General features: G+C 37.4%; 1 protein-coding gene across 1 annotated transcript; it reads left to right on the top strand.

Annotated features, from left to right (window-relative positions):
- Nucleotides 1–4,516: 4,516 nt before the first annotated feature.
- On the top strand, nucleotides 4,517–13,658 carry si:dkey-196h17.9 (exocyst complex component 3). The gene is made up of 11 exons (XM_044375512.1): nucleotides 4,517–4,664; nucleotides 6,569–7,064; nucleotides 8,348–8,465; nucleotides 9,842–9,946; nucleotides 10,191–10,291; nucleotides 10,408–10,509; nucleotides 10,611–10,737; nucleotides 10,858–10,965; nucleotides 11,240–11,395; nucleotides 11,520–11,641; nucleotides 12,599–13,658. The coding sequence occupies exons 1-11, from the start codon at nucleotides 4,580–4,582 to the stop codon at nucleotides 12,735–12,737; spliced, it is 1,659 nt and encodes a 552-aa protein (XP_044231447.1). The 5' UTR covers nucleotides 4,517–4,579; the 3' UTR covers nucleotides 12,738–13,658.
- Nucleotides 13,659–13,988: the final 330 nt, after the last annotated feature.

Below are 13,988 nucleotides of genomic sequence, written 5' to 3'. Positions count from 1 at the left end.
ATATTTACACTTTTGCTCACCTTGAGGTCTAACAAACTTGCATTTTCTTCCTCATATACAAAACCGATTTCCAAATCTTTGCATTGTTTACATGTTTACTAGCTTGCAGTCTTCTTGCTGGTGCACTGCACTTTTTTTTTGGGTGGGGGCGGGGCATTACAACCACCTGTAGAGCGACAACCACCAATAAAAAAACTGCTCCATAGCGCTGCGAGTGATCAAAACCTCCGCAGGGTATTTTTTAAGTTTATTGCAGGTTATCAACATGCTGTAATGTCATTTGTCTATGAACCAATACATTTTTACAGCTCTTCATCATAAAAAGACTCTTTAAATGTCTGTACTGTCATCTAACTATTAAACTATCAAGACAACTTAGATGTTGTTGTTCTGAAGATGAAGGTCTGACTTTTGGTCTTTAACCCCAACAGATCGTCCCACAATATGAAAAATTTGGTTCATTAGTTTCTAAACAATGAACTGCACTTTACCCATGTTAGTCTGGTTATGCCGATGTAAATCTGCGCAATCACCTATCTGTGGTGTCTAGGGAGTCTCGGGCCATCTCCCTGACCTTGGTTACCGGGACAACGCCAGTTCACTCTTTACCAGAGTGGCTCCTGCGTTCCCCAAACATCCAGACAGCCATGCACCCGAGGAGAGAAACAGTGTCTATCTCTGTAAAAACCGATATTGTTTACTCTGTGACCTCAAGACCCACGCTTGACTTAATGTAACCCAATTTGTAACCCCTAAAGTTAGAATTTTCCATAACATTAGATACAGGAAAAGTCATTAATTATAATGTAATGTAACGTAACTCAAATATGAAAGTTATAATAAACAAATAGTAAAGAAAACGTTTTGTCATATCCAATGCATTATGCATATTCTGTTAGATTTCATTAAGTTTTCATTGAAGGGCCCCTGTGGAGTTTTCTTGTAAACAAACGAGAAGTTATGTTTACATTGTTGTTCACCTTGAGATCTAGCATTTTCTTTCTCATTTGTAAAGCTGATTTCTTACATATTTTAAATCCTTGTATTGTTTACATGTTTACAACCACCTGTAGAGCAGCACCCACTAATAATAATAAAAAAAACCCAAACTGCTCCATAGTGCTGCTAGAGATCAGAAACTTCCCAGGATATTTTTTAGTTTATTGCCGGTCATCAACACGCTGTAACGTAATTTATCCAACATGACAAAACAAATCATGAACCAATAAATTTTTACAGCTCTTCATCATAAAATGTCTCTTTAACCTCCTGTACTGTTATCTAACTGTTATCTATCAATCACAACACAGACTGCATGCAAAACAAGCCACATTTGGATCAGTACAATAAGCTACATGATAATGTTAAGTTTTTGCTTGATGTTCGCTCTCGATGTCAAACAGAATGTGTATTATATATTATATGATAAGCTGTACATTCAGTCTGCACCTTTAACTCTTTATGTTGTGTTACTATGTATTGTTTTCAACTGTGGTATTTGAGTAATTTTCTTTTCTGACATGTCGACATGAAGTGCAACAAGTTTACAATATTCCATAACTATTTTATAACCACATTTTAAATTTCTATCTTATATCTATATTTATATATTTAAGTTCATATCCTGATGATCTTTTTATTGCACAATAATCTTGTATTCGTATTTTCGATACTTTTGCATTGGTAGTTCAACAGAAACTAAGAGATGCAGCTGGTTTTCATTACCAAAACAAAATTCTCTTGAAACCGGACTTTAGTCTGAATTTCATTCAAAGCCGTTGTTAGGCACCTAAAAAAACAAACACACATACACAGCAGCTCAGTTGAATGCACCCGGCGGTTGCTAAATGGCATTTTTGGCTCATACCTCTGATGTTTAAACAAACCAATCAGATTTATTCTTCCTCTTCTGGCATCAAAACAAAATGTGCATTCCGTACTGTAGTTGGGAAATGCGGGTCTGTTTGTTGGGATTTAAGGGATTTTTCCTATCCAGCTCCGGCTACACTTACGGAAGGATAAAAGACCGCTCTCTCTCTCTCTCTCTCTCTCTCTCTCTCTCTGTGTAGGAGACAATGGGGAATAACCCTATTACTTTTCAAATGGCTGTTTCTCTGGAAGGGAAATTTAGTCACACCCCACACCCACACAGATGTGCAACTGTACTCTAAGATTACTCCACGGAAAACAACATTATATATTTAACATTATATCACATTGAGTTTAAGCTAGAATAATGTAAATGATCACATTTGGATAAAATACCAAGTTGTCAATATAATATCCTAAACAAATCAAATAGTTTCACATTTGAGTTCGCTTCGGATTTCATTTTCAGGAATGGTTTTCCATTTGCAAACACACCTTTCTAACCATGACTTGAGTATAATGGAATGCCTATTAGATAGTGAATACCTGCCTGCTGAAGTAAACACTCCCACATACATGCTGCTGTTTCCGCCTTTCAGGTTACCAACAGAAGAGAGAAAGTGATGTACAGTGTGTGTGTGTGTAACTCACTAAAAACACATAACCTTAAGCTTTGAAGCTGCAGCCATTTGTGATTTATGATTAACAACTGCATTGATCTTGTGTCAGTTTTGTGCAAAAGGTAAAATGGGGTTGCTGGTATGACCTTTATGTAACCAGGAAGTGTCTTTAATGGGTCACCTACATGCTTTTGTTGCTTTTATTTGTTTTTTTGTTAACGTCACATCACAGTGGACTAAAGTGCCCTTCGAGTGGCAGTCTGACTTTGACTTTTTGCATGTAATCTCACATCTTGATACAGGCCCCAGGTATAATGTTCACCATGTTCACCAGTTAACCAGTTAGCAGGCTAACATTAGCAATAAACTCAATTAGTTTTGCAGGTATTCAGTCGTAAACCAAAGTACTGGTTTAGTTCAAGTTAAAATTTTGACCTGATGATGGCGCTACATGAAAAATCAGAGGATCCCCAAAGTTGTTAGAATTTATCTTGTAGGGGGGGGGTATGAATGCGAGCACATAATTTCAAGGTATCTATCTAATTACCATGAATGTCAACCTCATGGTGGCACTCGAGGAAAAGTCAGAGGATCCTGAAAGTCATTAGGGTTAATTTTCTCTGGAATATCCATGTCTGAGGCAAAGTTCATGGCAAATAATCTCATAGATGTTGCAATATTTCAGTCTTTTTGTTGTCAGTTTTGTCAAACCACTATTATCAAGGTCAAGAATGAACTTTCACACTCAAATTTTCAAACATAAATGTTACATCACAGCTAATTATATGTATTATGTGTAATGAGATGTAACAATAAAGAATCTCGAATCTAGAATATTGTTTTGGGCCTTTCTACTTAAGCAGTGCTCATATCCTAATATACAATCACTGCAGTTGTAAAAGGAAGAAAAAGGAGGAAAATTGATTTGAAACCTAAATAGACGCTTTGGGTCACAGTAACAAATGTAATGTGCAAATGAGAAGCGAATCTGTTCTGTCTAACAACAGACCAGCCATTGGTTTCCATTCATTTCCATAGAGACTATAAAGCATGGACTTAATTTATGTCAGTTACATTATCAACCAATCAATCTGCATTTAACAGTTACCACACCAACATAATGTAAAAGTGATACACATTTCTGGTGATTGTTCCGCAAAATATGAACTACATATGATTTGTAGTTAAGGACCTTTCAAAAACAGTTCAGAACATATCCTTCAACGTATAGTGCAAAACATGGTGGACAACATGAAGTGCAAAAGGACAAAAAGACAACATAAGGTGCCAAGACAAAAACCAAACAGTGCAAAGATGATGCAAACCAGCCTAAAACATGATAAAACAGTGTAAATAGTTGTTGTAAGGATGTAGACTGTGAACATTGTAGATATTTGGCTTTAGGCTGTTGAGGTAGAGTGGTTGCAGAAAAGTGAATGTGTATTTAAGTTAGTAAAAAAAAAGCAAAAAAAATATCTTACCACAGGATTCATTTAGTAGCTCTTTTGTAGCTTTCGATTGTATCACACATTCTCCCCCGTGAGCCTCATGAGTTTGCCCAGTTGTTATGGAATTTCAAATTTTCATTTCCTGTAAAAAGATGCTGCTCAGAAAAAATGCTGCATCAACACATCCCTAAAGTGCTCAGATAAGTGACCACAAGCTACAGGAGAGTTACTAAATGAATCTTATAGAAAGATTTCTGTTGTCAAACACTGAACTTTCAATTACTATGACTATTATTATCATTATTATTGTTATTATTATTATTATTATTAGTAGTAGTAGTAGTATCATCATTAGCAGTAGTAATAGTAATGTTTATATTATTACTGGGGCTCTTCACAACATGATGTAACAACTTTCACTTCAGGAAAGTGCCCAGGCCCAGACGAACGAAAATGAAAGTACAGTAATGCTGATGTAATGGGAACCCCCCTCACCCTCCCCTCCCCTCCCCGTGTGTCTCTATAAGTGCTCTGAGAGCTGCCGACTCACAGATTCACACATTAGCTCTGTGTAGAAACGTGCCACATTAATCCACTGGGACTCATTCAGGCATCAGCAGAACCATTCAAACTTCATTAAAAATGGTGAAAAGGTGGAAATTGGGAAGAAGGAGCAATGATAGCAGGAGACCTTTAATAGAGAACAACAACAATGACATACAGGAAGGTAAGAGTCTGTTTTATGATTATAATAATGCTATTTGTTTTCTGCACAGTACAGAGCCTCTGAAAACAGGTTGTAACATCAGAGACAAACACATAACTTATCTTTAGTCCAATTTCCGCATACAAGATGTGTTGGAGTGATAAATACTGCATGGGGAAAAAGTGAAATCAAAGATCTTTAATGAGTCATTTGTACTATCATAAATACTGTAAATGTGAGTGCAATATCTTGATGCAACTAACGTAGGTAAGATAAATGAAAGTAAATATGACCTCTAAACAGTTTTGCTCACCTGCATGCGTCTGTTAATTCATTTGTCTGCACCTTTCTGGTCATATTTTAGCTTTAATACTTTTATTAAAGTAAAGGTTTATTGACGGTTTGATTCACAGAGGTAGTTCCTCACTTTCCTCTCTTTCAGTTCATTATTAACTGTCTAAAATCTTGACAACAGTGTTATTATGCTACTACTGGTATCTGCATTGTTGATATAGATACATCATCAGTCATTTTTGCCTGACAGACATTTATTAATTCACATACTAGATAATACACAGAGCAATCGTCTTCAAAACAGACTAATGAAATGCTTCACATGAGCAAATCAAGAGGAGACAGATGACACAGGATCACATTAGAGCAGTAGCAACAATTTTAAGAAAAAGTAGAAATGCAGAAAAACTACTCTCTTACTTGGACGTCTCCTCTGTTTTCAGTCATATTCGGAAAACTGTGATATTGTGGTTCAAATGAGACCAGATCAAACTGTCACCTCTGGTGCTGTTGGGGACATGTAGGGGATTCCCAAATGCACAAACATTTAGAGGAACACTTTCTAATAAATGTTCCTTAGGTACGTGCTAGTCCCTTGTATGTGTGCACTTCTCATTGCCTCATACTTGATTACAATCCTTCCTCCTTAGCAAACAAACCTGTTATAGTGCTTGGCTATGAATGTATGAAGTGTAAAAGCTGCTATTATTAGAAAAGAACTAAGACTCCACCCCCATGTGGGCGGCACAGCTGTGCTTTGAGCTAAATCCTTCATCAGCACACTGGCAAGCTGTGAGTGGCAATTATATATTATTATACATATTATACGTTTAGTAGGTGTAAAGCTTATCATGTTAGTTTAGTGTGTTAGCATGCTAACATGTGCTAATTAGCAGTAAACACAAAGTGCAGCTGAGGCTGATGGAAATGCTGTTAGTTTTGCAGATATTTGGTCATAAACCACAAACCTTCATCTACAATCTTGTAGATGTGGAGATATTTCACACAATAAGTGTAAACTTTGACCTTGTGGTGGCGCTACATTAAGAGTCAGGAGATCACCAAAGTCATTACAGTTCATCATCTGAGGAACATGAATGTCTGCACCAAATTTCATAGCGATCTATCCGATAGTTTTTGATACATTTCACACAAAACCATGAATTTCAACCTCATGGTGGCGCTACAACAAAAGTGAGGGGATTGATTGTTTGCACAGTTTTAAAAGCCTAATCAGGGACAAGGGCTGCAAATTAGCTTCAGATAGACACCTTGTATATATGACATCTGATGCGTTGCTTATCTGTATGTAACAATGTTTATCGGCATGGTCCCTGTTAAATAAACTAATAAACTAAAAGATCACCAAGGTCATTAGGATCGATCATCTGAGAATCCATGAATGTCTGAACCAAAATTCTGCACAAATTCATCTATTAGATGTTGAGGTTGAGATATTTCAGTGTGAACAAAAGTGATGGACCAAGCAACAGAACGACATTGCCAATGTCGTTCTGTTAAAACTCATAGGGATTGAATCTGCATAACTGTGACATGCATGTATAGTTCCTTTGTATTTTCATGTTATATTTGCAATGATCTAAACAGCTTCAAATATATTTCTGTCATAGGAGGTGACCAGGCAGGTGAGGGGTACGACAACCCTTCAACTCAGAACATCTTCAACACCATCGAGGAACAGCGTTTGCAGTTTGAGAGAGATCTCACGTTTCAGGAACTAGCTGAGCTTCTTAAGGTGGCCCCTGACACCATCTCTGTGGGGTCTGACACCTCTGAGAATGGATCTTGTTGTGCAATCCGTAACTCGGGACAGGAGAAGCAGCAGAGTGTCGTTCAACTGATACAAAGATCCGTGTACCAGCACTTTCCGACGCCACCAGCAGAGCTGGACAAGAACCTTCAGCGGCACCTGTTGGAAGTGGAGACGGCTGTCCACACTGAGCTTGCCAGGCTGGCTCCCCTGTTTAAATCTAAAGGGTTGATTGGATATCTGCTCGACTGCTACCATCGTCAGATATCTGATCACTTGCATGGTCTACTCCAGCACATCAGCACCTCCAAGAACTCCTTCATGCTGTTGAAGTGGGTCCTACACACATATCTGAGGTATTTATCTACCACCTCCTGTAACTTCCTTTACTCGTTTTCATTTATACAGAGCATGTTTACATGCACACTAATCCACTTAGAGGTGGGAGTAACTGTCATAAAGGCTAATTTTGCTTCAAACACTGACATATTTCAAAACTGTTTTGTGCATCCAATGACCTTTTATATTTGGATACGGTAAAGCTCAAAGCAATAGTTTGACATTTTGGGAAATATGCTTATTCGCTTTCTGGCATAGGTTAGATGAGAGGACCGTTCTCACCTGATTTATAATCTACCGTCAACTGTGAATTGTCATTTTTACACTTTGGTTCTTCGTATTAAACCAACAGGATATAACATGTTAATTTTGTGACCTTTGGACTGAGCCAGGCTAGCTGTTTCCTCCTGTTTCCAGTCTTTGTGCTAAGCTAAGCTAATCGGCTACTTGACTTATATTTGACGGACAGATATGAGAGTCAATCTTGTCATCTAACTCTTTACCTGTACAGCAATATGATGCAATCAAATAAATCAAAAGTTTAAGCATCATTTTTGAGATTTTTTTTCCAAATTCCTTTAGCTTCTGAGTGAGAACCGTGAGTGAGAACCACGACTGAGTCATGTCACACAATATCCCAAACTTTTGCCAAAGGCTTACTGAGGCCAAAGGTCACCTAGACAACGTAACCTTGAGAGAAACCTTTCCCGAACTGTCTTTGCATCTTAATTTCAGCACAGTGCACACTTGAAAAGCAGGTCATTGACATTTTTTCATGGCTGGTATCTCCCTAATATGTCCCAACAGCACAAAAGGGAAATTAACCTGGGATCATGTCAACATTCACTATTCTCTTAAAGACCCTGCTGCACATCAGCTGTGGGGATTTTCCAAATTCTTCTGGGATACATTTGTCTTTAGAAGTCAGCCAATGACTCAACATCAAGCAATGATTAATAATGATTTGCACAGTCTAATGTGTCCCGGACAAGGTCAAGACTTAGAAAAGTTGACTGGGCTGATAGTCAAGTGGGTACTAGTTAATTAGCCCAAGCATAAGAAAAACATGTTGTAGTTACTCCTCTTATGACTATACCCTGGTACTTAGGTTAACGTTACAATTTCAGTAGGCAGTTACGTGAATTAGGTTGTTAAATGAGTGTGCATGTAAACATTCTCAGACATGCCTCTCTTTTGTATTCTGAATTACTCTTCCACTGTTCCTAGATAGAATATGAGATACAGCAGTGAAACAGGCTGCGGCTCGCTTCTGACATTGGTATTTGTGGTACTTTCCCAGTCAGGACCTGCTGGGCGCTGCTTCCCCACAAGAAGTGGATCACATCAAAGATGTCGACCTCATGCTGTTCACAGAGTTGGCAGCAAAAGCAAAGGACAAACTGCTTGAAATTGTGCAGGTAAGAAACCAGCAAATCTTATAGATATTTAAAGGCTTTAAAGTCCCTGAAAACCTGTTTTGAGATTTAACATGATCACACCATTTTCCGTATTTGTTTTTTTTTTTTTTGTCTTTGAAATGGGCGGGGCTCAGTTGAAAAAAAAAGGGGATGTCACATATTTCCACACACCAATTAGCAGATTTGGAAATATGTGAATCAAAATCTGGTGACAGTTGGTGGGTGGTTTCCTTATGTTGCCTGGCTGCTGTCAATCAAATCTGATGAAAACCCAAAACCCAAACAGTGCTGAAGAAGCAAATTATCAGAATTTATTTACACTTAATAAATATCTAAGCATGTTTCTTTCTGAACTTTAACATATTTAGTCATGACTATTTATTGTTATAAAAATTTAAGATTTGAAACCATGTTTTCAGAGGCCTTAAGGGGCGTCATACCTCACAAAACAAATGACCAACATTAATAACTGTAATCATTTTTCAACTTTTCTTAAAATCAATCTGTATTAAACTTCTTGTGCTCTAAATGTGTCTGTTTATAAATTGTAAAATTCAAACCCCTAATCAACTTCTTCAACTATTAATCATGTGTATAAGTGGAAGTAGGTTAACTCCCAAAAGCACAACGCTTCATAGCATCGCAATGGTGACAATGGACTGCATTTATATAGCGCCTTTCTAGTCTTCTGACCACTCAAAGCACTTTTTCACTACAAGCCACATTCACCTGTTAACACACAAACACTCATACACTGATGGCTACCAACCTGCTCATCAGGAGGATCTAATCATTCACACACAAATTCACAATTTTAGGTTCAGTATCTTGCCTCAGGACACTTTGACATGTGGCCCGCAGGAACCCGGAATTGAACTGCCATTCCTCAGACCCGCTCTACTTCCTGAACCACAGCTGCCCACGCTTAGTTACAGGGATGGGTGTGAATCACCTTTTAAGCAGGAAGGAAATTTGTCTCAGTCCAGAAGACAGATAAAAGAAAGTAGTGGTGACATTAAAAAAAAAAGCCCCAAATCTCAGTATGTGGCCAAGTTAATGCTGAGTCACTGCTAAGAGAGAAATTGTGGCCACCTACTCAGCCGCTTGTGGCCTGTATAAAATGACATGAATGTGATATAACCGGTCCTGAATTCCCCAAGTGACGTTTTCTATCTGTCCATGCATGCAAAACATAAGCTGTGAATAAAACAGCTTGGTTTATTTTAAGCCACCTGTCTGGAATGGACACACAAAGATAAACAGAGAAACATGATATCTGATTGTTGCTTTGATACAATTATTCCTACATCATGTACAAGTAGTTTGGAAAACTGTATATGCTTATTAGGACTTGCTGTGTCTCCTTTTGTTCACAGAAAGAGGTCAGCGTGTCTCTGGAGAAAATCCTGCAGAACGAGAGAAGCCAAGAAGGCTGCGATAGTGACGAAGCTTTCATTCAAATGAATGTGGACACTATCCAGGTATTCAGTAACATAAAGCTTATTTTAACTGTTACTTTAAGAGAACATGGAAAAGGAGTCTAGTTTATATCTATTGTGTGATTTAACTTTGATTATTGTTTTATCAGTTAAATGTATCTCTGTATGTTTGTTCAGTTATTTGTTGGCTTTTCTGTTCCTAATTTATTTTAGTCTTATGTTTATCTGTCCTGTAATGATATTAGATCTGAATTAACAGACATCTGTTCTTCTATCTGTCTTTAAGTGCATCGATGCCATGTACAAAGGTGCACAAACAATCAACAAAACAGTGTCCGACCGTGTGCAGGACGTTTGTTTCCAGGAACTGCTGGTGTTTGTGAGGAGGTGAGAGTCCGTTTCTACATAAAAACATATGATGAAATGAACATAAATATCACATATTAAACTCAACATTTTGTCTTGTTTAGACTACGTCTGACAGCATTCTCTTTGATTTGTAGGTACAACACCGAGCAGACTGAGATCCTTAGAAAACAAACAGATAAGGCCGAGCCAGACATCATACACTTCCTGAAGACTTTGCAAACCTGTGGAGCACTCAAGTGAGTACTCGAGCACCTTTGTAGTGTGCAGATTTGAATGTGATGATGATAAATAATGATTATGAGTTGTTTTGTGCTGATGATACGCACTCTCTTTTCAGGCAGCACGTCCAGACCAAAAGTCAAGACATCAAAACGTCCCTTGTTAAGGACACTGTGGAAACGCTTCAAGAGATGGAGGATTTGACTTTGAAGCTCCTGTTGGAGATTGTTGCTGACTTCACAGAGGTAGCTGTTCAACTTATTGACATAAATATACCATTTTCATCAATTTGAAGGTCATTTGAGGTCATTTTTTTTACATTGGAAATAACAGTTTGACAAGAAATCACAATTTCTGTCACACAGAGCCACCTTAAGAAGTACTTCAAAAAGGAGAACAAGCAATTCTTCTTGTTGACGGAAGAAGTAAAGACGCGTTTCCCCAAACTGTTGTGTTGTCAGGATGTACTAGAGGTACGTGTAAGATCTGAGCTTCAGCATTTGCACTCGAATCTTAAGTCAAGATGTTTGACCTAAGGCCGTATTCAGACCAAATCAGGCGGTGTGGCGTTCAGCCGCAGATTTATGTATTTGCTGATTGGAAGCGTAGAAAAGTAACACTAAAGGCAGCTATTTTACCTGTAGAAAAATGTACATCTGTCTATCTGGTAGCAGAGGAAAATTTATAAAATATATTGAGTATGATACATGAATAACTAAACTTTGCATCTGTGTTTTTCTTTGTCAGAGAGTGATGGATGAGACTTATAAGCTCATCATTCACCTTTACTTCAAAAATCTTGTCCAAAGCAACCAGAGCAAGCTGAGGAGGTGCTGGGGCTCTAACGTTGGGCAACAAGTGACTCAAGATGCTGAGCTGCTTCACCACATCATCTCAGACATGGTGAGATTTGGTGTTAATTGTTGGAAACAGTGAACTGAAACTGACATTTACCCATTAGAAACTGGATAAGCTCTTTATCGGTTACAACATGAATTCATTACCTGTGTGTGTTGTGTTGTATCAGGCCCCTGGTGTCAAACAGTGGAACCGCATTCTGCTGAAAATCACAGAAACATTGGAGTGCGAGGACAACGATGCACTGAAGATCGTAGTTGCGAGCATGCAGCAGAAATGTATCACAAAGAGGTAAATCATGCTGATGGCAGATGTTTCTTATCCAATCCCCCCCCCCCCCCCCAAAACATTGCTATGGCCCTCTGTGTTGATGTTTAAAGGAACCATATTGTAACCAGAAACAGGCAAAGCTTAAAAACTGTTGTTATAAAAGGGACAATCCACCAATTTTACATGTGAGAATCAGTTAAAGGTACCCTGTGGAGTTTCTGACTTTTTTTAGTGCTGCAGAGTTTTCAGCAAAAAAAAAACCAAACTGATTTGAAGGGTAAAAATATGCTTTAGGTTGAAGCGTATCTCTTCCATTTGACATTTGGCGCACTTTAGATTGGGATGACTGAAAAAAGTGTCTGAAATGTCTCCTGTATAGACAAGCCTTTGGTGTTTGTGTTCACTGGTAGTTGTCATATGTGTCAGTTGCTGGAACAAGAAAATCTGAATTTTGGAGGAGCTTAGGTGGGTCGAGGAAGACAATCATACCTTAAAACAAGGCCTTCCTTAGACCTTAAAGGAAAACTATGGCGAGGCAGCATCAATAGCTTCTTATTGAACCTCTTTTACCATCTTCTTTTCTGAAAAACAGAAACGTACTCCTGGGGTTTACTATCAATATACGAGTATCTACTACAGCACTCCATTGATTATAAGTGTTGGTTGATTGAGAGTGCTGTAATGTTGTTATGGATGAATAAATTGAACCTTGCCATTAAAATTTTACCCTTTTGTGATATTACCAAAGTGAAATAACAATTTGTTAACGTCTACAACTTGTAGTAAATTTTTCATGTGACAAAGGACAAGATTCAAGCAAAAAAGTTTGGTACATCTCTCCATCTTTTTAGCTGTAATTTCTTCTGCCTAAAAACATTATCCTGTATGTCTACGCTTGTATTGGACTTAAATCTTAAATCCTAGTGGGCATGAAAGGAACTGCATCCCGCTAACTCTTGCTGCTTTTTTTGCCCTCAGCTGCAGAAAGGACCTGGAGCTCCTACTGCGATGGAAAGGTCTCTCTAAACGAGAGGTCAGAGAGGTGCTGGAGGCCCTTCCTGACCACCAACCCAAACATGGATCTGTATCCTGGTATAGATGTTTTATCTGCTGTTGAAAGCCGACATGCTCTACAGAGGATCAACTTCAACAAGCAAAAAAGACATTTGGGAGATTTCACATTTCATGAACTTTTCTGATCATGTGAATTCCGTTAAAACCAAGTCTGTTATTTACTAGTTTCAGTTCCTCCATCTAATCCTTTGACAGAGATGTAGATAAAAGAGGAGCAGACAGGATGGACAGAGGTTTTTTTATAAGCTTTGACACAACTGTGATTAGGATTGTACATAAAAGGCTGCTAATGAGTTAGCCTATATGTGATTTCCTTTTAAATGTTATTGTCATTTCAGGAAAGGTAAACTTGATTTTTTTTTTAAATCTTGCTTGCCAAAATTTCTTATTCATCTTTTTACATTTTATGTAAAAAGAAATTATATAAAACACATGCTGTATTTCAATGCTTGTGTCTTATCCTCATATCGCAATGCAGCGGAATTGCTAAGATGCTGAGCTCTGCATAGATAGTTGAATGGCTCAAAAAAATGTCAAAAACCAAACTATATGTTGGTTTTGTACGTTGTTAAAGTTTCATGTACATTTCTAAATATTTAGGTTCTTTTTTTAAGTCTTTAGGTAGATTATGGTTGAGGGAAATATGACATGATGTTTCAGGAAGTTTTTAAGTATTTAACAGTAAAATTTGGTTTTGTGCAAAAGACCAAAGTGATATTTTAGCTGAACTTTAGCTGTATTATATTTATAAAAAGATTTGTATGTTTAGCCCTATCTAATGCTAAAAAGAACATAAACAAGCACAAACAATTTAACTGGGTTAAATTAAAGGTAAGCTTAGCTTTGTTTTGCACTCTTGCTCAGTTTTTTGTTTACTTTTGTACTTAATTTCTTTTGCTTTGTGTACTGTTGGTACTGAAAGTAAAAAAATAACTGCACTGATGAAGATGCACTCTTTATCCACTGTTACAATTTGTTAGATGGAAATTTTTTATATTATTATAATTATTTTTATACTATTTATTAAGTTTTAATTAATTTAGTGATATAAATGTACAACATACATTTTGCAAAAACGTCCCAGTTTTTACTATGTTACGATTAATCACACAATATCAAACTTTACTGTTAAAAACAACGATTTCTCTGTTTCCGCTACTTCAGGAGATATTTATGGGTATTTTGTTAACTTGTTTAAGTTGAGTGTTTCTGAGTTTAATCTGTGGTACATTAGGGTTTACTTTTTGACATTTGACTTTATATTGTGGTGGTTTACTTATTTTAATTCTATTTT

This window comes from Thunnus albacares, chromosome 15 (assembly GCF_914725855.1).
Source record: "Thunnus albacares chromosome 15, fThuAlb1.1, whole genome shotgun sequence".
Taxonomy (NCBI): domain Eukaryota; kingdom Metazoa; phylum Chordata; class Actinopteri; order Scombriformes; family Scombridae; genus Thunnus; species Thunnus albacares.
The sequence above is the reverse complement of the archived record's forward strand: the minus strand, read 5'-3'. Positions and strand labels throughout refer to the sequence as shown.